The 24,389-nt window shown below is 41.7% G+C and overlaps 1 protein-coding gene across 4 annotated transcripts in view; it reads right to left on the bottom strand.

Annotated features, from left to right (window-relative positions):
- Nucleotides 1-24,389, bottom strand: part of GRAMD1B (GRAM domain containing 1B) — a 175,145-nt gene that overhangs the window by 106,543 nt on the left and 44,213 nt on the right. For all 4 annotated transcript variants that reach the window (XM_036221656.1, XM_016118499.2, XM_036221654.1 and 1 more), the window contains one exon: nt 19,192-19,269. In XM_036221656.1, coding sequence (XP_036077549.1) covers nt 19,192-19,269 — 78 coding nt within the window. The remainder of the gene's footprint in view (nt 1-19,191; nt 19,270-24,389) is intronic.

The raw sequence follows: 24,389 nt of genomic DNA, 5'->3' as shown, positions 1-24,389 counted from the left end.
TTGGGCCTATCCAGGTTAGTGCATACATGTAACAAATTTCCTGTGTCCAATGAAAATTGCTTTTAAAAAGAGTCATCAAAGATTCACTCATGTTCACTTTATTTAGGCAGAAAAGTAGACCAAGACACCTGACCAAATTAAAATTAAGGGGAGGGGGAGAGAACAGACTCTGGTTCCTGAAGGTACATTATTTTCTAGCCATCATAAACACAGAATATATCACTTCTCCTGTTCCTATCCCATCTTATTCTATATGCCAAGTTCCATAAACTCATATAAAAAAGGACAGGGATAAGAGTAATAGAATATCATTTAGACCAATGGATTGGTTTTCTTTTACTCATTTCCTGGTTTCTATAAGCTTTAGATTATCAATTGGTCACAGAGGCAATCAACTTGAAAAGGGTAAGAGGCTTTGTTGGCTCTGCACTGGAGGTATTCCATCACACGCACACACCCCCAAAAAGGTGTGTGTGGGGGGGTCATGCCAGTTCCTCCCATGTCACCTCTGCTCAGAGGCCTATAATGTTCCTTCTGGCTATCACTGTGGCCTCTGGTCCATTCTGTTCCTCAGCTGCCAGTCAAATGTACAAACAGATGGAGAGCAGAAGGCTCGTACCCACAAATGAGGATGTTCTGTTTCATCAAAATCACACAGACATCAGACCCATGTTAATGGGACTTTATACAGTCTCTCAAATGACTAAACCTATTTACCTACTCAGTTCTTAAAGGCATCTACTGCCACACAGCCCCAGCTGGTGAACACAGCAGATGGCATTTAGGAGAGCTGTTCAGCCAGAAGCATCCATGTCAATTTTACAAAGTAATTCATATGTCTTGAACTCAAAGCAGCAGGTAGACTGCTGTTAGCTACAGAACAGACAACCTAGAAGATGGGGCATGGTAGAGGTAGGGGATCATGCTAGGCTTTAAGGAGAAAGGAAGGAAGGAATATGTCTCAGAGTCCAAAGATAATTCCAGGAAGACAGAAAAAAAGAATGACACTAAAAGGAGAAAAGGAAAAATAAATTATGCAGAGTATCTAAGATGCCATTGAATCATACCTCTGCTACTTACCCAAAAGGAATCAATCTAAATAATTTCTTACAGGATAAATTATTTCTATGCATTTGCTTTTGAACTCTCTCTTCTACAGCTTCATCTCATTCCATTTTATCTAATATTTAGTGAAAAGATAGATAAATAAATAGACTTCTTTATATTATCATTTTCTCTGCAGGGCAATTATCTGTAGTAATTACTTTACCCTAGGCATTATATTCTAACCCCTTAATAACTGTATTTATGTGCCAAGTTAAGGGGAGAAAAGAAAAACCAGATGCTTTAAGAGAGGTTAGAATAAGTCGTCAGGGGATGGTTAAGGTGTGGTGGGATGTACAGGCACCCAGTTCTCTAAACAGCTCAGAGGCTAGATACTACCTGTTCTTTAGGAAGAGCTTCCTCTTTGGCAGCTGCCTTTTGGTGGGAGGGGCTGCAAGCAAATCAAGTAAAGCTGTATTAAGCCCTAGTCAGATCAACCTCTCCCTGCTGCACTATGGGATATGTAGTTCTTTGAATAAACGGCAGTAGTACAGCCATATTTGCATGGCTTGTAAAATGTGCAGCTTGATCACTGTGCCTGTACTGAGACTACAAATATAAACCAGATGCCTTTGCCAAAAAGGTGAAATTTCTTTTCTCTAGAGTCTGAGTGCTGACTGTAAACTAAAAAGATGGAGATGAAACGAGAATAGACTAATAGAACTAAAGGAGACCAGAAATAAAATAGACCCTAAGAGGTCACTTGATGTCTCCTCTCTCTGTATATAGGAAATGGCATCTTTTCTTGAGAGGAGAGACAGAAAAATAGGAAGAAAAAAGAGAGGGAGAGTGTAGAATGAAAAGGGAAATGTGTACATGTTCCCACGATTGTGTGTGTCTGAGTGTTTGGAAGGTGACTTCTCATCTCTTTTGCTTATTAACCATCAACTCTTTAGAGAGGCAGTGAGCATAAAAAACATGCCTCTCAAGCCATTCTGCTTAGGTTTGAATTCTGACTCAACGGCCCACCATCTACATGGCCTGGAGCAAGTTACTTAGCCTCTCTGAACTGCCATTTCTTCATCTATAAGAAAGGGCTGATAATATTCCTCATCTCAGAGGCTACTATGAAGATTAAATGACATAACACACGTAAAGGGCTGAGAACTGTGTCTGGCACAATTACAATAAAACGACCTAAGTATTAGATGTTTTTTTTTTTTTAAATTCACTAGTTCATCTCTTGCTTTTCCCCATCCATGTAATATATCCTACCCCCAGATAAAATTTTTAAGACTCCTGCAGAGCTGGTGATGGTGGAGGTAGACTGGACAGAAAGCAAACCTACCTGCTTTTTTAGGTGAATAAAGACATTAAAACGGCCAAGCAAGAAGTCATTAGAATAAGGAAAGAGCAGCAAAGGAATAAGGGAAAGAACTACAAAAGAAGATACTTTCAGGTAATGTCGAATGGTAGTAGACATTAAGGAGGACGTGTAGATGGTTTTGGGGGGAAAGCCATCAAAGAACAATAAAAGTCCAAAATAAAAATTAAAAAAAAAAAAAGGAAAGAAAGATTCACAAAGAAAATCAGAGAAAGTGACCGTGCTGGAGGTGGGAGGAGAAAGGAGACTGAGCAATTATAAACTCAAAGTGGAAATTTCCATGAGAGGATTTGACTAAAGCACCTGAGAGGAGCTATGGATGGATAGAAACTGTCTAGCATGAGATGGCAGAAACTAGAGAGATGGCAGCTAATACTACAAAGTTCAAGTCTGATGGTTCTGCAAAGCTGAACTGCTCTCCAGAGAAATCAAATGTGGTGGTGGTGGTGGTGAGGGCGGTGGGGGGTCGAGAGGAGAGAGTCTCTGAAGCAGTCAGAACAAGGAGGGAGTGAATTGGGTGATAAGGACAAGGAGGGAGTGAGATGGGTGGTAAGGATTAAGGGTCAGGTTTTAGGAGAAAAGGAAATAGCCTTAGGGACTAGTCACCCACAGTTCTGTACCCACAGCTGGGAGACAGATGTCAGCAGGTGGGAGGAAGAGCTATTTAAGTGTAAGTCCTAGCTGGCTGGATAAAGGGACAGTGCCAGGGCATTAGCCTCCCACAGCAGTTCACTCAGTGAAGCTTATATTCTGTGCAAGACTCAGGGTCTTTGCTGGTATCAGTGCAGTTTTACATCAGAGTTCCTCATTGTTAAACAGGCAGGCAAAGGGAAGACCCACCTCTTGTAGCCCCTAGCAATTTCTGAGATCTCTCAAGCAACGGGAATATCAATGATATTAACAATGATATTAACGTTACCTCAAGGTCAGCCTCTAGAACTATACAGAGCACTGTTGCAAAGTGGTCAAAATCTAGAGTTAAATTGCCTGGATTCAAATTCCAGCCCATCATTTCAGAGCAGTGTGATCTTATTTAAGTTATGAAACCTCTCTAAGCCTCAGTTTTCTTATCTATAAAATGGAGGTAACAGTAATTCTATTTCATATAAAAATGGTGAAATTTAAAAGAGAGCACAGTAACTGACACACAATATGTACATTCCATAAATATTAACCAAAATAGTGCTGTCTTTACGATTACTATTTGAAGGGCACCCGGGGGTTGAGCACAATGGGAATTCCATGTGTTCTTCCAAACCTCCAAGCTGTCTGCACTTGGTGCCAATGCAAAGCTGGCACTGGTCTGGTTACACAACTCCTTCCCTCACCTACTACCATCTTCAGGCCAAATTACACCGCCTACAACCAATAGGCAGTGTACAGTCTTGGTACTGTACTTTCAAATGACAAATTTGTGCATGGAATGGAAAGGGTCGTAAATGCATAAGGCGGATCATTTACCCACTCCATGCCCTGGAGGTTCACTCCTTTACCTGTACCAATTTTCACAGAAGACATACAGCTGGTCTGCAGAGGATTTCAGAGACTTTCACACAAGAGTTCAGGGAGAGGCTATATGGGAAGCCACAGGATTAACTGAACAAGGGGTCAGCAGGAAGGGGAGAGAAGGCCAATAACATTGCCTGACCTTTTTATGGTGCATGGTAAAATGGGAGCAACAGGTTTCCACTGTACAACCAAAACTGTGCAGCAGACTATAAGAGGCCAGTTCTGGCAGGAGAGTTAGGATGGAAGATGTAGGGGTTGCCCGAACACCATTGAGATATCATTGGATGCAGGCACTGGAGAGACCCTCCAGCGACTACTGCTGAAGCTAAGAGAAAAATGAGGTAAGGTGACAGACTATGAGCACAAATCCTGGGACAGTCCCTGAGCAGCAGCAGTCTCAGGGACTCCTGCTGGAAGAGAGGATTTCACTCCCCCATTCACCTCTGTAGCTGCTACAATAGGCCAGTGGAAAGGTAAGTGGGAACAAGTTAAAAGTATCCACGTTGGCAATGCTGTCCTTTAGCAACCAGGTTTCTTTTAGAGAATGAGGTTGAAAGATGCAGTTACAGATCTCCGCCAATTCTTGGACCAGGGGCTGGGGAGGATATGCAAAGCCCGCAACACAAAGAAAAATGCAGAGGAGGATGCTTCCAGAGCCTACTACCCTCTCCAGACTGTCCTTTGGTTTTCTTTCAGAGGATACTGGCTCCAATATGGAGGTATGCCACTACAGCACTTACATCCAGAACACAAATAGGTGTGCCAAGAAAGGAAAGAAGGATCAAGGAAAAAGCTGTTTAAATGTACAAGGAAATTTCATTGGCCCCAGAGGAATCCGAGTGGAGGGTCTAAAAAGAGCACATAAAACCATTTGTACAGGAATTCCAACCAGAAATGCTTCTTTTTCATCAGCAGTTCCCTTCTCCTAGTGTGCTCTCCTTCTAAGAGGTGGGAGCTGCCCTTCCAGGCAGACAACCCCTGCCCTCTACAGTCAGAGTGGAGTTCAGACGACTCTTCTTGCATTCTGCCTGCTGACTCAGGATGAACCTCACTCCTGAGGAGGGACTGATGGATCGCATGGCTACTCCCTCCCTTCCTGGCAAAGCCACAACCAGCTGGGAATGCCAGTGAGCCCGGTGGAGAAAGAAAGGGAAGGCGAACTTTTGCAGGTTATGTACATTCCTAGAGGGGCTTCACTTGGCACCTGCAACAAGGTAAAAGTAACAACAGTTCTATTCTGCAGTTTAGGCATAATAACAAAACCGAGAAAAATTATCAGAGAGACAGTGTCAAAGAGGTATATTGGAACTTTCCTAAATATAACTCATTAATTAAAATCCTAAAGCACTTCTCCAAATCAACAAGGCATTGAAAAGATACTTTAAAAAGATTTTTTAAAAAATTATTTGAATTTCAGGCATATTTATTGGATCATTCAGAACCACTGGGTCTATCCTCTCCTTGTCAATTTTTTTCCTGTTCAGTCTTGTTTTGAAGCTTTCCAAAAGATAATCTTCATTAATAGACTCACTCATACACCTTCAATTCTAAGGAGTTGGTAAAGAAAGATCTATCAGATATGAGGAAAAGCAGAAGTTTCTGCATTGGACCCCAAGTGCCCCAATCACCACATGTAATCCTTCTCAAGGGGAAGTTATAAAGCGTTGCAAACCAAAACAAGCACTGGAGTGAATCTCAGCTCCGCCACTTCCAAGGAATAACAATGGACGATCTAAGCCTCCATTTCCTTACCTAGAAAATGGGTAGAATAGTAACCACCCTTATAGGGTTGGTATTATGATTAAATAAGATAACACAGTGCTGAGCACATAATAAACTCTCAAAATTGCAGCTATTACTAATAATAAATAGTACCTCAGAACTTATGTTTTGCCCACAAACTAAGTACACAAACACTCTGTGTTGTCTTGGGTTTGCCTTTCTCATTTGTAGATTTGCAGTAGTTTCCCATAATTATACATTTCCTTACTGGAAGAGACCCCCAATTAATATCCTTAGCAAATTTCCCATTATGGCAGTTATTCATGGAAAGGCAGATAACCACTTGATATTGAAGAAGAAATTCCTAAATTAGGAAGGGGTAAAGAATATCTGACCCCTTTGATTCCTTCTTGAGGGCTTCTTAATCTATGATCTAAACTTATGTTCTATACCCTTATTTGTAAAGACAATGATGTGAACAAACCCTCAGCCAGCTGAAAATCAACCCATTGTATAAGATGCCCTGAAAAGGAAACAAGTAATAGTTGTTTCACTTCTAGAGGGAAAAGAGTTGAACAGCTGAAATTGTTCACTTTTTGGATACCAAAGCAAGTCTGTTGTGCAGCTAAATTAATAAATTAAGAGTTTCAAAAGTCCAACCCTGAATTCTACTTACCAACTCACTCGTCATGCTCATTCACACAAAGAATGACACAAGGGAACTTTTGTGTTTGTGTACTGGAGGGAAGGGGGTTATTCAGACACTGTCCACTCCCTCTGCCCTTCTCTAGCCCCAGGACCATTTTGAACCAGGGTTACAATGAGTTTCTTATCATATCAATTAGAAGAGTTTTACCTTCAGACAGAGGAGGGATGGCAAAAGGGTGGGGGGTGAGCCCAGCAGTTAACAGCTTGTCACTCACATGCTCAGGATAAAAAAAAAAAAAAAAAAAAGAAGCATTGAGCAAGCTAGAAAGTTGGTGACAGATAAAATGAGATGATTAATTTAATTACACACTTCCCTACCTCACCCACCTTTTTCCTTGCCTGCAGAATGGCAATTCTTGGGCTATGCAGAATACAGGCAAGGGAAAAACAAAAGCTATGTACTAATACCGGTGTGTTGAGCTAGGGGTAAAGAGGCACCAAAGGTCTATCAGAGGCTCCCTAAACTGATGTCACAGGACAGGAATAAGGCACCTGGGCCCTCCCTGTCCCAGCCCTATTAAATTGTATGCTTGAAACTAGCTAAAGCAGAGATAACAAGAGGTTTACAGCCACAGGGAAAATTTCTCAAAGTGTGGTCCAAGACCATCTGAGTCAGCATCACTTGGGATATATGTTAACTGCAAATTCCTAGGCCTACCCCAGTCTGCATGACTCAGAATTGAAGAGAGGAGCCTAAAAATCTGCATACTGATTCAGCTGTGCGTGTGACTCGGAAACCCATGGAAAGGTTGATGACCACTGCCATAGAACCCTGGTCTCCTAAGTAGGCTGCTCATTATCAAGGAGACATGAGCATTAACCCATGGCAGTAGAAGAATGTTAGAACTTATATTCTTTTTATCTTATCCTTTAGAAATGTCTGCTTAATTATATAATACACAAAATATTTAGTATAGTAATTCACATATATGATTGCTATAAATACATTTACACATTATATTGGTGGTATATGCTCAAAACTTTTTCCTGACAGAGGTTTGCAACCAAAGTGGAGTCAATTTAGATGGAAAAGCAATGAGTGTTCTCTGCAAATAGCTGCACCGAGCTTACATTAGTAATCAGTGACATGTTAAGAAGAGAGCCAATAAGTTTGGGCCTCCAACTACATCTCAACCCTGGAGTAAGAGGGAGGCAATAGAATGCATCACAGAACACTAGCAAGCCTGTGGGTGGAGCCTCTGCTCAAGACTTTGACTTATCATCCACTCACATTTCTTCTCACCCTGGCCGACAGGATGGGATTGCTCCTAGTGGGAAGCAGAGAACCTAGGAAATAAAACTTACCAACCATCCTGCTAGTTGTCCAAATCTAAATCTCAGCTATGGCATCAGCAGAGATAGTCTGTTGAGCTATAATTAATAACCCCTTTCTCAGGTAAAAAAGAAGAAATGCAGTAGTAGGAGAAACACAGAGCAGGTGATGGTTATACCTGCAGACAGTTCTGCTGACAGCAACAAAAGCTGCCAGGACTTCCAGAGAGGAGCTACACACTAGGAACTCAGGGAATTAGGAGAAAGCAGGAAAACCCACTTGTTTCTCTGCCCTGCCCCCAAAAGTCAGAGCTTAGCCCAGACCTAAAATAAAGTTCTCCTTTCTCCTATCTAAATGTCATATGTGCTGTCTTCCTCAAGACCAGGCAGTCCCCTAAGCATGTATGTATGTGAATCAGAGAAAGAAGAATACATGAGGGGCCATCACAGATCAAACCATTTCCAAGACCATGAAAATGTCACAGAGACTAACAGAGGTAAAGGGCTGGTCAGTGGCCCTCGATTTGGGGCACAGTCACAGAATCTCATGATCATAGAATGTTAGAGCTAGCAAAAAGCCTTAGATAGTTATTTATGTGTTCATTTACTCATTTAACAAATATTTATTGAGCATGTGTCAGGCAGGCTCTGTATCAAGTATTGGGTCCACAATAGTAAGTAAAATGAAGATGGTCCCTGCTCACATGAAGTTTAGGGACTTGTAGGGGAAAGAGACAACAACCAAGTCAACAAATAGATACAATTTTAACATGATTAGTGCTAAGATGAAAAATAAGCTAGGAAAGTGAGGCTTAGAGTTTATGTGACTGGCTTCCCCAGACAACTAAGAAATCATCAAACATCGCCTCTCATGGACCCATTCATGGCTGACCCTAACCAAGTTCTCCAACCTACAATTCTCTAGGAGCTCAAAACTCACCTTTCACTTACTTCACAAGCTTAGCCCCAGTTTACCGTTTGCTGATAACAATAACAAAAGCTGTCATTTACAGAGTATTAGACAGTGCTAAGTGCTTTCCCCATTTTATCTCATGTTGATCCCCACAACTGCCAAAAAGTGGATATACAATTATCTCCATTTTTGAGGAAGGAAACAGATTCAGAGAGGATAAAATGATTTCGTGAAAGCACTACAGCCGGTAAGTAGCAGAGCCAGAATTTAAACTAAAGATTTAAATTCAAAGTGTTGCTAAGTTCCACATGATAACTGCAGAGAGAATCTTGTCTCTGCCACCAGCACCATACCATAGATCAGAGGATCTCTGATTCCACCATTATCTGTCAGGTGTCGGCTGTGAGCAAGGCACAACACTGGGCAGTCAGTACCCAAGACATATCTCATCAGAGTAAGTACTCGGTCTCTGTTCACCACCCTCAAAACTTCTGCCATAAGAACGCTGAGGAAAGAACTCTTGTCAATAGATAGTCAAACACTCATGGGCATCTATGTCTGTTGTGTGCTTGTGCATGTGCGCGCACACACATGTGTGATCAAGTTACCTCCTATGTCTAGCCTCTACCTACCTTTAAAATCCATTTAGCCTCTCTCACTACCTTTCTTCTTCCTTTTCTTTCCTCATCCCATTTATCTCACTTTTCCTTTTTATTACTGCTGTTTCTCTTCAACCAATCAATCAATAACACAACCTGCCCATAAGTTTACATGCCTCTCTCTCTGCACTCCCTGCCAGCTTCCGAATTTAACTTTGATCTTAGAGGCTGGAACTTCTTTTTCCTCCAGGGCACCTCCTCCCCTCTGCTTGTCACAAGGAGCCACTGCACTACAATCCTGCCAGGTAGAGGGCCCACATTTAAAAAAAGCGTTCCATGCCTGGTGTATGCTTAGATCACCCTGGCAGCCTGTTCAAAGCAGCTCTGGAGTCAAAGCAAAGTCCCTAATGAGTGGATATAAGAACTGAACACATTGCAGTAACACTCCCAAATTCCTCACTCATAGGTCCCTATCACTGGAAGGAAAGTATCAGCACCCACAAAGAAACCAAGGTACCCTAAATCAGTCAAAATATAGTATTCTCTACAGCACCTTTCCTAATGACCTCCAAGTTTTTTACCAACTGAAGTAGTTTACCGTGAAAGAGGAAAATAATAATCCTGGCCAGTTATGAAGAACCCAGGGAGCCAAGTAACCTCCTTTAAGAGATATGTAGTGAGGCTTAGCCAAGCATTCCGTCTACACCTTTATCTTCAGCTTATTGCAACAAATCACTGTCTCCCTCTTGGGGGCCTGTCACTTGGCAAGGAACTACAATATCTTTAAACATGGGAGCCAACCCTGAAAGCACTCCCTCCTATGCCAAGAGCCCTAGGTAATACCAACCAGCCAAGGGTAAATTCTTCATGTTCTAATCTCCAGGGGCCCCTGCCACCTACTTGGCTCATAGAAAGAACAGCTTCTTCCTCAGGGAGGAGGCGTGATAGTGACAGGCCTGCCTTACAGCCGTGCTGCAAGAGATGGTCTCGGAGTGCAGGTTGTATACCATGCTGGGCTCAGGAGAGGGCCCGCCACATGGCAGCAGAGGCCTTGAGGGCTGGGAGCTCACTCTGAAGCTGCTTGGACCTGCTACCTCTGCAGCTCCTGCAGCTGTGTGTGGTGGTTCCTATACATGAGATCCCCTGCCCTGATGTTCAACACAAAACACAGGCAGGTGGAAGGTCCGGGGGTTGGGGGAGCAGGGGGGTAACCTGAGGTTCTGTGTTATCAGGATCCCCTCTGCCTTCAGTCCAAGCCACAGCTCTAAACAGACCCCTCTTCCATCTTTTAACATCTGGCAGCACTCTGGGCACTTGGTGAGTTTCCACTCCTCTTTTGTCCTCAGACAGGGAGGTTGGATCTGCACCTGCATGTGATGTCAGCTGCTTGTGCAAGGAGGAGGCAGGCTGGCAGGCACTTCTCCCAGAGGATTTGTTACTTGGTGAGGAAGCAGACAGTATAGATCATCTAAGTGTCCATGAGGCCATGGGGAATTCAGTGGCCAAGCTGGTAGAGGAAGCTAGAGCGCTCTGGAAATATGCTATTTTGGAACAATTTCTGGGATAGAATAGGCTGAATTGAAAACATCTTTCCATCTAATAGAAAAGTGGGGCCGGACCTGTGTTTGAGGTGGTGGGCCTGCATTCTGGTCTTGCTTCAACTTCAGAGGCCTGCCGTCGGGCCTCAAATTCCATTACCTTGGTTTCTCCATTTGTTCAATAATGAAATCCATGAATATTTGCTGAGTCAAACACAGCAGATACAGTTTCTATCCTCCAGGGAGGGTCTCCTGGGCTAGTGGGGAGACAGATAAGTAAACCAAGAAACACACAGGATGGCGCAAGTGTTAGATACAATTAACCACACTTATAAACAGGCATGTTAAACTTGCCCTCCCTAGCTGGAAGAAATAAGAGTGAGTTCTAGTAAGACATAAAACATGAAGTTCTTTTAAGCTAGTCAAAGAAAAAGTGATAAGAGAAATCCCCAAATTAATTATACCTAAACACATATCACCTTCCTCAATCTAAGCAGTTTATCTTAATTCCTACTACACAAGAAAATAGATCCTGCTGCCATCAACCTCCTCACCTTCCTAGACATCACCTATGACCTCACCTGCATTCACATCCATTATCTCCTATTCAAAGCTAATCCTTTCACCTGTAATCTATCTTCTCTGGCCTAATCCAGAAATTTTGCTTCCTCATCTTCCAGTATGTAGCGCTACCCAGCTGAGCAAGTTGGAATCTCAGAACTAACTGAAGACCTTCTTTTCTCTCTCACACCCTAGATCTAGTCAGTCCACCACCAAGTTCTGAATATTTTATCCTTTAAATATATATTGAATTCATCTACTTCCCCCCCCCCCACCATGACCACTATTCCATGTCTAAGCCACCAATATCCTTTGCCTGGACTACTGTTAATAGCCTCCTAACTGCCTCAGCTGATCTCCGCATCCACCAGGGCAGCCTCCATCCTTTCTCCACATTGCAATTTTTTCAGAATGCAAATCTGATCCTGTTGCTTCCCCTCTTAAAAACTTATAATGGCTTCTTGATGCTTCTGGCCTACAGGCTCTCAAGTCCTTGTCATGGCCAGCCAAGCTCCCGCCCCATATTATCTCATCTCATTTGTTTCATTTCACTGCTTCCTTCTCACCTCGGACAGAATTATTCTACTCTCTTAGCTCAACCATTACACCCTCACCCCCACCCACTTCTGTCCCAGTAAAATTTCTTAGGTATACTCTCTCATGAACCTTGTTCCCTTCCTTTAATGCACATATCCAAATTAGTATTTTCTGTCATACACTCAATTGTGTTAATACCGACACTTGAAAAGATTGAAAACTCAATGAGTACATAGTGCATGATTGATAAATGTTTGTTGAATGAATAAATGAATAATGTCCTCTCTGAAATTCTCATCCTTGACCTACAGGTTTCTGTCTCAGAGATTTAGAAGTGCTTGTGTGCCCCTATATTAAAATAAAAATTCTCCCCAATCAACCCTGCCTTCTCCTCTAAGTACTCTCTATTTCTCTTCTTTCCAGGAAAACTTCTAGAACAAATTTGGCATATTCAGTCTCCTCTTCCTCCCCTCATATATTGTGGAAGAGCCTTTTTAGTTCTCATCTTACCAGTCTCTACACTTTTGGACTCTTCTTTCCTGCTTCTATGATATTTCAGTCTCCTAGTTCTCTTGGCTTCAGTGGGCAATCTTTTGCAAATTTCTCCTTCTTTCATCTCTGCTTGAACTTTGCTAATGCTAAGATTCTTGCCTCAACTACACTCTAATGTCCAAAGACATAATTTTGGTCCTATCTCCTAAGCTTCAAACATGTATAGCTAACTGCCTAGTATATCTCCCCACTCACATGCTCCATAGGTAGTTGTGACTCTGCCTGTCTAAATTAAACTCACTACCACCCCTGCTTTTAAAACTCCTCCCTCTTTACCCAATACTTTAATAATAACAATATTAATAATAGCAAGCACATATATAATACTAGCCTGTGCCAGGCACTAGTCCTATTCTAATCATCATATGCATGCTCAATCCTCAACAACCCTATGAGGTATGAACTATTATTACTACACCCATTTTATAGATGAGGAGAGTGAGGCACAAAGGTGAAGTGATTTGCCTAACATCACATAGCATGCAGTGGAAACACGATCACAATCTTGCCAAGAACTTAATGTCTAAACTATGTTTCCCAAGTTAGAAACTTTAGGTTCACTCTAGACACCCTTCCTCAACACAGATATAAGTCTTGTCAAACCTATTTGATAAAATTTATTTAAGTGGTTCCTTTTCTGTTCTTAATACTATAATTCAGAAATTTGCCCATCTGGTCTCAGTTTAAGTATCACCATATCAGTAAGCTGTCTCTTCCCACCCAACTCAGAGTAGTCCCCAAAAGCTTTGGTCCACCCCGTCTTCCTTTGTTAATTTCCTTTACAGTACTTATTACTTGATGTTTCCTTATTTGTTTATCATCTATTTCTCCTCACTAGAAAGAAGCACCATGAGAGGAGAGGCAATGGTTACCATGTGCAAAGCTCTGACCCCTCAATGCCTACGAGAGTATGTGCTCAATAAATACTTGTTAAATGAGAGAACAAATAGGTAAACAATTGCCACAGCTATCCTTATTTATCTTCTTCTAGTGTTAGCCCCTGAAACCCATCTTCCACATTGGGACCAAAGTGATTTTTCTCACAAGAATATCTGGGAGTGACCTGGGCAACCCCTTCCTCAAAATCCCTCACTCCTTTCCCTCATCTGTAAATAAGGCACTCTCTATCATGGCAGCATGGGATATGATCAGGCACCTGATTTACAGCCACTTGCCAGCCACCCCCTCCTGGGACACGATCAGTGGCAATACTGAAGTATTTGTAGTTTCTAAACATGCTTCGCTTTCTCACGCCTCCATGCTTATGTACATCTTGTTCCCTTGCCTGGCAATGCTTTCCACGTGACAGACTCCTACTCATCTTGCAGCTCTCAGCAGAGGCACGAGCCCCTCTATGGAGTTTTCCTGAATACCACCGCCCTCCTCCTGCCTTCCCCTCGTCCTCGCCCCAAGCCCAGTACCTGTGTTTCTCTGAGGCAAATTCCTAGACTGAGCCATAGTTTCCTGAACTCTAATATGAAGACGATAATAGCATCTGTTTAATAGTGTTGTTGAGAGGATCACATTTAAAAGTGTATGCAACATTTACTGCACAGGGTTAGGCACAATAGTAAACAAATTCCTTAGTTTAATTAATTCCATATGTTAATTACTACATTATATTTTACTTGCTTACTTATAGGTATGTCTCACCGTACGCAATAAGGCTTTTAAGGGGGAATATTGATGCCTTAATCTATTAATCCTTAGTATTTATACATGACATTTTGTAGGTGCTCAGTATTCTATGCATTCTTTCTGTCTCTGCTTCAAGGACAGAAGAGTATAGATCTGCTAAGAAACAAAGTAAAATCTCAGCCAAAATCAGAGGACTTAGCAGCGACCATTTACTAAGTACCTACTAAGTACCAGGCACTTTGCACACATTATCTCATTTATTCTTTACAAGAAAAATACTTTACAAATGAGGAAACTATGTTTGAGGAAAGCTAAGTAAGCCGCTTTTAAAAATGCAGTTAAGAAAGAAGGCAGTCAGGACTAAGTTGGTCTGACTTAAAGGCTTTCTCTCACTCTCTTAAATCTACCACAGTGCCCATCAGTAGACAGTGAGCCTCTGTCCATCTTGCAGCCTGGACTCCAGCAGACTCCCAGTGTTGCAGGCACTTCATAAAGGCTTGTGGCATACATACCTGCATGCAGGAATGGATATGTGAAAAAATGTGGCATTCAGTTACCCCCGGCTCTGTCCGGGTTTCAATTTTCTTACCGTTAATACACTTCCTGGTTAACTGAGACATGTTCTGTTGAAACTAATATTGTTACATAAATGGTCCTAATTAAAATAGCTCCTTTTCCTATAGTCTTAGTGATAGGGTAGGTAGATATGAGCCAGAGGGAAAAGGACAATAAGGGGTTAATGAGGTCACGCAGAGCAGTCTAGCAATAAAATGTACAAAACAAACAGCAGGACTTCAGGCACCTCCCTCATCTTCCCATGGTCAGAAGCTAAAGAGAAAAGTAAGATCTCTTGTAGCTTCAGGTGACTCCCTCGTTTTCCCATGGTCAGAAGCCAGATAGAAAGCAAGACACTTGGCAGCTTCTGACTTCTCCCTCAGTCCCCCATGGCCAGTTAACTATTATATGACCTTACTCTCTGAGCACTCCACCAGGATAGGCAAAAGTAGTAAACCGAGAATACACCTACCCTCAAAATCCCCAGAAAGCAGAAGTATGACTTCCCATCTACCGGCACACTCTGTAGATGCCCAGGCCAGGTGTGGGTAGTTCAGAGGGAGGCACAGGGAATTCATATCATTGAAGACGAGAGGGGGAGAAGGAGAACAAAGACACCCTATGGCCCATACGAACCCCACACCTCAGTTTCTCAGGGCCCTCAATCCTCCTCTATCGAAGTGCCTGCTTCGACTTCTCCCAAGTGTACTCTGACTAATAAATCGCTTCTGCTTGCTATTCTGCCAGCTGCCTTTCTTCTCCAAGCATCGGACCTCCACACAAATCTTTTGTGGGGATCCAAGGACCAAGCTCCAGATTTTCAGACAACGAAGACATCCGAGTGCCAGGAGCACTGGCTTTCTTTGAAAGTTCCTGTCACTGGGTGAATGTACTAAATAAAGATCTCACAATTTGAGAAACTCCAACAATTGGTCCGGTTTAGGATGACTCTAACTAGTACTTTTTACATGTACTCAATTTCATCTAGAAGCATGAAAATGGATTAATGTCCCGTATTCCATCACTCACACACACATACATACCTTGAGAAGTTAGATCTATTTTGCTTTCTACTGGAAACCTGGAGGGATCATCTCTATACCTGAGGAAATCCCCATATCCCTTTCCTAAAGTGGACCCTTCTCCTGGATGCATACCAGCCCAGGAAATGCTACCTCCCTGCACCCACCTGCCCTCTGATGTGACTGAGGAAAAATATTCTAAGAAGCCCTTAGGTGTGGACACCACATGGTGACATTTACCTCTGTGCTGTAATGTGGACGTTTTTTAGACTACAGTAGGGTAGGTATTTTGTCTCTAAATATATCCATTCTGAACCTTGTACAAGAAAAAGAAAATCAATGCTTTTTTTATTTAACCAGCTGAAAGTACATCTCATACTGGAGGAATATAATTTTGGTCTTTAATAAGAGAAGAAATCAATGTTAATTTTTTTTTTTTTTTGCCCTATCTATGAAACTATCCTTCATCCTATAATTGACCACGTGGTTCGGAGAATTAGGTGAAGCCACTGAAAATGCCCATATTACCTACCTCATACTTGACTATTTTCAATCCATGATAACACTTACTCTACCTGCCTCCCAGGGGAGTGGCAATGGGTAAATGAGATGATTACGCAAAGGCCTTGCTGCCATAACCAGCTGGGTATGCTGTTCATCAAATGGGGCCCAGAGCAAGGAGCATGAGTCTGATCGCACCACTGCTGAAAATCTCCCCAGGGTTCATCTCTCGCACTTGCCTCAGGCCAGGACATCACAGACCAACATCTGAAACACTCCAGAGAGTCTCTTAATTGGGTAGAAACATATTAGAGAAAGGATTAGGTACAGGGCATAAGAGTTTGTTCTGTGCTGAAGTTGGATGATTAATTAGTGCTTCAGGGATGTGTTTGTTCTCTCCAGAAGAATCCACTGGCTGAGAAGAGAAAAAAGCACTCAGAAAGGCCATGGTGAACACATACCAGTCCTGAGTTTCTAAGGGGAAGGATCCACAGGGACCACCATGGAAAGCATACTTCTGCTCATAGCCCTCTGTTTTCCATACTGCCAAGGTGAGCAAAACTGTATCTACTGTCCACCGGGAAGAATTTAGGGAGCTGTCAGTGGGCCAGAGATGGAAAGAAAGGATAAAGGAAAACACCTACAGAATTTTTTTTGACAGAGGTTTAGATGGGAGACCTTTGTAACATTTGATTTGGTTAGGAGAGTGGGCAGAGAAAGAGAATATAATTTATATTATCATATAATCCCAAGTAGCAGAAAAAATGGGAGGGCTCTCTCTAATTAGCTGGCAGCTATGTCCTAGAGCTAGATGAAGTTGGCTTGGGAAAAATACAATTGAGTATTTACTCATCTCTTCTAGGAAGACCCCAACAGCAGAGATAAAATAAAGGGAGTTGAAGAATTCCCAATTATACAAGAAGCAACTGAAGAAATCATGATCAGAAATGGTCGGTACAATTCAGCACTGTGTGACCCACAAGCACTGGGAAGGCAGATGTGCTGGGGAAACTCTACGACCCCTTCTAATTTTGAGTATGGTTGTCAAAATCTAGAATCCACTGGACAGAGAGTGTAGGCCACTCTAGAGACTGAGAGAACTGTCATAGGATCATAACTGATTAAGTATGTTAACAAGAATGATTGATTAATCTTTGCTTCTTAGAGGACCCATGCCTCAGTATATACTCTGTCTAAACTATTGAGCTAAACTGTTAATTTTGGTTAATAACAAGCACAAAACTGAGAACTAGGGCAGAACTCACAAAACTTTATAATCTAAAGGGATAAGAATTACAGAGTTCCCACTCTCTTGGCCAGGATGGAAAGAAACTTTTTTGACACATCATCTATCTTTTGCTTCAATATTTCTATGGAGGGGATAGTTCATTACTTTGCGAGGGCTATTCCATTGTAGTGCAGCTCTAATCACAGAAAAGTTCTTGTTCTGAGATGAAATCCTTCTTGCTATAACTTTTATCCCTCTGGTTTTATTTCTTAGGCTTTCAGATATAAGTGCTGTTATAGTCACCCTAACCTTTCTCTTTTCCAGACTAAACCCCTTTCCTTCAATTGATGTTTATAAGTTTATAATGTTATAGTTATCCTCATCACTCTTTTCTGGGCTTTAATTTACCAATACCCATTTCCAAAGAACTGGGCATAATACACCAGAAACGGTCAAACTAGTACAGACTACAGTTGTTATGGGTGGACAATTTTCCAGTAAGCCAGAATTAAATATTTATTTCTGATTCTGTTAACCAGGGTGAAGTAATTTGATCAAGGAGATGCAGTTAACCAGGGTAATCTGATCAAGGATATGCTAATGGCCAACTGTTAACCAGGGTGTGGTGATCTGCTCAGGGATGTGCTGGTGGCTATATAAACTGCCTCTTCTGGGAACTCAGGGCTGATCTCTTCTAACGCTGTGTGGTAGAGAGTCAGTCGCCGGCCTGCTAATAAAACCTCACAATTCATCTCAATTGGCTCCGTGGGTCTTGGATTTGATCGCACCAGAACACAGTGAGATGTTTTTCTTTTTAATCCCTGCTCCCTGCTCCACACTTCCATTAATAAATTCAGACTTTGAAGATCATTTGGGACTTATACTATTAGCTCATATCTGGCTGGTAAATAAAACCAAGTTCTTTTTCACATGAAATCCTGTCAATTAGGCTCCGTAAGATAATCCTACACTTAAGGAATTGTTTTAATATAAATTTATAGATATATAGTAGCACATTTACTTCAAATGAAAATGTCCCCTTGTTTTTCTACCCATCATTCTATTTGAAATAATATTAAATCTTAATTCTATCATCCTTGGTGTTCTCTATTTTATTCCCTCTCAGCTGCATGTCTGCTATAAGTTTGATAAACAAAGTAAAAGTACCTTCTGCTTTTTCATCCAGTTTGTTGATAAAGATGGTAAACAAACTAAAAGCAGAGCCCTGTGATATATCAACCGAGGCCTCCTTTTATTTACATCAATGCAGTCGGTGTTCTCTGGACACAGATGTTTAACTTGCTACAACAGAGCTCTCTGTCCATGATTCACAGGTGCCACATGAAGATGCTAGCTGGTTGGTCATCATGGCCTGAGTTTATCGAGTCATACCTCGAATCTTCAAATAAGCACTTAGGAACCTCTTTATTCTCACTGTATCTGGTACATCTAACCCATTCTCCATTAACCTCTGACACCTATGAAACACGCCAATCCTGGTGTTCTGTTTCCATTGGATGCCACGCATGCCATCCCAGGCCACACAACTTTCTTCAAATACAATGTATCCCTTCCCCTTACAGTCCATGTTGTACTCAACCTTTAAGGTGTGCCTCAAGTCCCAAGTCCACTCTGATGTCTTCCCAACATATTTGGCTTGCTACATATTGACTCCTACCACTGCTGAACACCAGAGGCATTAAAGATCAGTCTCTTCATGTTGCTCCCTCTCACCTCTTGGGTGAGTGTCATGTCTTTCTAACCAGTCTTTGAGCACAGAGATCTGGCAGTCTCCTATTTCTCCTGTTTCCCACAGTTCTCATTCATGGTAGAAGTACAATCTTACTGCATTTGACTTCATCCCTATAATCTTTTCTTCCCATCCTCTCCTTCTTTGTTTGATCTTACCTTTCTTCCCGCACCTGAGGACTCAGGAACCTGCTCGAATCATCATCGTGGCTGCTCTGCTGGCTGCTCTGTTGACTGCTGAGAAAAGACAAAGGATATGAACCGTTAACGTCCCACTTCTTTCTCAACCCTGGGGGAGGTCACTTAGACTTCAGCTTAACAAAGAAAGGAGGTTACAAAATTTTAAAGATACGCGTTCCCCATGTAAGTTTACACAGAGTGTACTGACATCAGTGGATGGTGAAAATCCCACTCACCACACCTAAAGCAGAAGGGGAAGATCCTGACCTTGTTCTTCCCTGGCTACAATATCTGAGTGAGCAAATGCCTCTGTAATTCTCTGTACCTGGGCCTCTTAATCTCTAGAACAGGACAATAACCCCATTCTTCTTCAACCTCATAGGAGACTGGTGTGGGAGGGGTTTTTCGGGAAGGGGAGAATTCAAGTAGGGCAAAAGATTTGATGGGGTTAGGGGTCACCTGACCTGCTTCTTTGTCTCTAGGGCAGGATGAGGCAGCAGAGGTAAAAGGATTAGAGGGTAGAGTCCTTCCACTCCTTAATGCCCTGTAGGCAAGATGATTATAGAATTTGTTTACAGAGTTCTTCAAATACTTAAAGTTATGTGGGATTCAGCTGTCCTTCATCCTACTTGAGATAAGCTATTCAGATACCTCATAACACTAACTGAACATACAGCTTATGAACAAATCACTTTTATTAATTGTTGATTATTAACTACTCCAGGCATCAGTAGTCCCCAACTATATATAGTCCCCAGGCCAAGTCTGAAGCAGTCTGTTTTTCATAGCTAGGTGAGTTAAGAATGGTATTTCTCCTTTCAAATGATGGGGGTGATTGGGGGGCGGGGCGAGGAATCAGAAAATATAGTTTTCATGATATGTGAAAATTATATACAATTCAAACTTCAGTGTTATGATGTTTTATTGGAACAGAGCCACATTCATTCCTTTACACACTGTCTATGGCTGCTTGTTTTTGCTCCAGTGGCAGAGCTGCGTAAAGGCAGAGCTGAAAAAGTAGTGGGATCCTTTCATCAACAAAGTCTAAAATATTCACTACCTGGTCTCTTACAGAAAAAGTTAGCAAACCCCTGCTTTGCATAGATTCTAGGAATAATAAATTCCTATCACCATAAATGTCATTATAACCCAAGCTACAGTATAATCAAATTGTTTACTCATTCTGATAGAATTGTCCACCACAATAAAATGCACTGAGCTCTACAAAGTATATTCCTTAGACTAGATCCCCATGAGACTGCAACTTGAACAATCTTGTAAAGCAAACGCTTTCTCCAGTGCCTGTACACTCTCAACCAAAGGTGACTTTTTGTGGTCACAGTTATAACCATGCTATTACGCTGTTCTTTTAGCAAGAAGTAAATGAACTTAGAAGCAATTTATACCAAATTTTCAAACACAAGAAACTAGAACAGCACCAAACACAAAGCCTCCATCTGCTTGGTAGAACTGAGAGTGTACATAGTCCCTTTCTCTTCATTTACACAAAGCACTTTTTGCCGCTTGTTCACTATGGAGTAGCTACCTTTTGCCTTCCCCTTCAGCCAGGTCCCATAAATTCACCTATTGCAAACTCCTTATGATGAAATTATACTATCATGTTGTTGACCCATGGGATTTCTTACATTGGGACTGACCCATTACATGCATCAAGCACACTGGGATATGTGTTATAATAATGTAGAGGAGGCAAGACAACTGAATGTTAAATCAAGCTATATTCAGAGACTACAACATACCAATCAGCCCTATGGCCAGACCAGGAGGAAATATATAGAACAAAAAAAAGATTTCTGCTGGGATTACTAACAAACCAGTTACCCATATTGTGAAGACAAAAGAGTCTTTAAGTCACACCCTACACAAAATAAACAAAATTATCCATTTCCTACCCTAAAACCATGGAGAACCTATGGATCAAAAGCTAGGAATTGTTAGTAGACCTCTTCATGCTACATACTCTTATCTTTCACACTGTACACCCATACGATCAAGGAAAAATGGGTTAACAAAGCCTATAAACTGTAATTCATAGAAACTATGAATAATACATAAACTGAATTCCCCCAAACACTTGGGGTCCCTCTCATTGTCTCTGTCCCTCTCACTGTCTTTTCCTTAGTCTTTCTACTGTCTCTGTTCCTCTGAGTCTCTCTCAGGCTCTCTCACTCTTCGTCCCTGAGAGGAGACCATGCTCTGTCTATGTAACATTATCCCTTCTCTAATAAACTTTCCTTTGGGCTCTGACATGTGTGTTCATTCTTTCTAGCACTCAGTAAAGAACCCTTTCTCTCTCAGTGCAGGGCCACTCACGGGAATTTGCCCTGTCCTGCATCAATAGTAGCGCAGGCAACCCAAAGGAGATGGAACTCAAATTTCAAAGCTGACACCGCTCCAGAAGTGAGCATCAAGAGAGGAACACTAGATCATTGGCAGCACATGTGAGAAGTAAAAGGGAGGGGTCCCTGGAGCCTAGTGTTTTATACTATCTAACAGCCAGCTAGGGTTAACCAGGATCAGTATTATGGCTTCTTCAAGGAAGAGTTCAAACTTGACTTCATTTAAGCTATAATGGGCTGGTTCTTCCTCACCCTACCCTCTCACTCTGGCAATCAAAACTTAAAGTTAAGCTAATAAAGGGGCTCCCAGTGCTAAATTACCAGGTACCAGGATTTCAGAATATTTCTGAGCTATTTTTAGAAAGTTATCCCAATAGATGGCACTGTTGACTTCCAAACCAGAACCTCAGAGGCCAACTCATCAACCTCTGGTGCCCCCTTCTGGCCATCCAATTGCTTAGAAAACAATTTAGATGGTACAGATGAAAGCAACCATGTATCATCTTCAACTGTTGATTGGTTCTAAATAACTAGGAAATATCAACCTGTATGCATTCGACAGATATTTATAAAATGGCCTCTATGTGCCAACAAGAGGTAGAATCAAGGCAACAGTTAAGTTTAGACTCTGGAAAATGCTGCCTGGGATGAAATCCAAGTTCCTCCATTTCCTAGTTATATGACCTTCAGCAAATTATTTAATGTCATTTCCCTTACCTACAAAATACAGACAGATGTTAATGACAGTTATTAGCTTGTAAAGCTATTGTGAGGATTAAATAATGAACAAATATGAAGTACGAAAAACAGTGCTACATAAATACTAGATATTATAAGCAAGGCATTGTTTTTTGGATAATGGAAAATAAAAACATGAATCAGATAAGGATCCTACTCTCAAGGTGCTTACAATCTGGAAAGTCAATATAAGTAACTACTTCTAAAAGAAAAAAAATGATAACTCTTAGAAGTATTAAATGCTACAGAAACAAAGAATAGGGAAAGCTCACTTCTGGAGTAGGTAAATGAAGACCCTCTCAACAACAAATTTTCCTACACTGACACTTGACATTCAGATAGATTCAGGAAAAGCAGAATGAGAAGAAAAGGCACTCTGGTTCAGCTCTATTTACCAAACATTTATCACGTACCAGGCACTATATTAAAAGATGGGGACATAAATTGCTCCTAGCCGAGGAGGCACAGTTATTCACTGTGCGCTGCAATATGGCAACACTAGAAGGAATTTGACAAGGCGAAGACAGCAAAAACTTCTATTGGGGGTGGGGGAGGGGCGGTTGTCAGGGAACACGTCAGAAAAGTGAACGCTAGACAAGAGGGACTCCAGATAAATCCATGGTAATAGCAACAGCCTTCAGGCACATGGGATCCTTCCTCCTCTAGAACCCCCAGGAGGAGCCTGGTCCTCCCTTCTCCCATTTTTGACACTTGTTTTTCAACAGTCTTAAATAAGTGAGATGGATGCCAACCACTCCTCCACTCAATCCCATGCAATAATATTGTTTAGCAGAACTTCCAGAGATTAAGTCATTACCTCATCCTCTCACATAAACTCCTTAAATTTATATCTTATATGAGCTTTTTCAGACGATGCAAGTCACCTGGATACCAGGCAGCTCATTGCGCTCCCTAAATGAATGTGCAAATCATCTGAGGTTATGATAAAAGCATCCACCATACTAGTATGTATCTATAGGAGAGAATGGAATACCAGAAGGTCAAGGGTCACATCCCCAACTACTCCATTTTAGTCAAGGCCTTGGTGAGACTAGTATCCAGTCTGGGTTCTACAGCTTACAGAAATTGAGAACTTAGAAGAAGTCTAAGAGAGGGCACTAACAGATGAAAATGTCTGTTAGAAAGTCTGAAAAAAAAAAAAACCAACTCTAAAAAGCAAAGATTTAAATGACTTAGCCAGGGTGCCAGATGACTGAAAGTCAGCCTAACACTGCAAGGGAGGGGACTTGTGTGAGCAACTGTAGCCATTTCCCCGAGACAGCTAGAGAAAGCATTGAAATGACTTAAATCCCTCCTGTTGTAAATTTAAGCTTCACATAAAAGTTACTGTATAAATTAAATTCTGAAACACTAGACTGTGTTACTAAATAAGGTAGGGAAGCACTTCTTTAAATTTCAGAATATTCTTGAGGGAAACCAGCTGAAGTGAACCAAATCTGGAATCCTGACTTTGTCTTCCACTAGCAGGCTAGTGTTTGGAGTTTCTCCTAGAATGTCACATTAAAGTAGGAACATTGGGAAGAACTGGGAAAAACCTGTTTCAATATGAGCCAAAGCACACCTGAGAAGAAAGAAATTCATAGGCTATACCAGGAAGCTTGGCAATGCAGGCTGGGTAAGTTCCCATGATTCCACTGATCTCCCTTCCTCCCTCTCCCAATCCAGGACACTTGCAGAAAGTACAGGAAGGTATCCGTTTGCCCTCTGGAAAGTACAGCGTCACTGCTAGGAAGACTAAATTTGGCACCTTTTCTGAGTTGGCACTTCATAAGTAGAAACAGCTCTTTCTCTCACAGATAACACCAAATAGATCATGGCCTCCTCTTCCCAGAAGGGGTTTTGAGAAATTCAAAGGATTCCAAGTACTCGTTATGGAGATGTGAAAACTGTAATTTTAGTATTTCCAGAGCCTAATGGAAATTGTACATTTATCTACACTAAGGCTGTGTGGACTAATTTATCACATTTCTTTGCTTTTGGCTGAATCAGAGTAGTGTCGTATGTTAGCACCAATTATCTCATGCTAATTGGAAGCTTCAAAAGGCTCAAAGTGGCTTT

This window comes from Rousettus aegyptiacus, unplaced genomic scaffold (assembly GCF_014176215.1).
Source record: "Rousettus aegyptiacus isolate mRouAeg1 unplaced genomic scaffold, mRouAeg1.p scaffold_m13_p_5, whole genome shotgun sequence".
Classification (NCBI taxonomy): Eukaryota; Metazoa; Chordata; class Mammalia; order Chiroptera; family Pteropodidae; genus Rousettus; species Rousettus aegyptiacus.
Note: the sequence above shows the minus strand (reverse complement) of the source record. Positions and strands in the feature narration are given on the sequence as shown.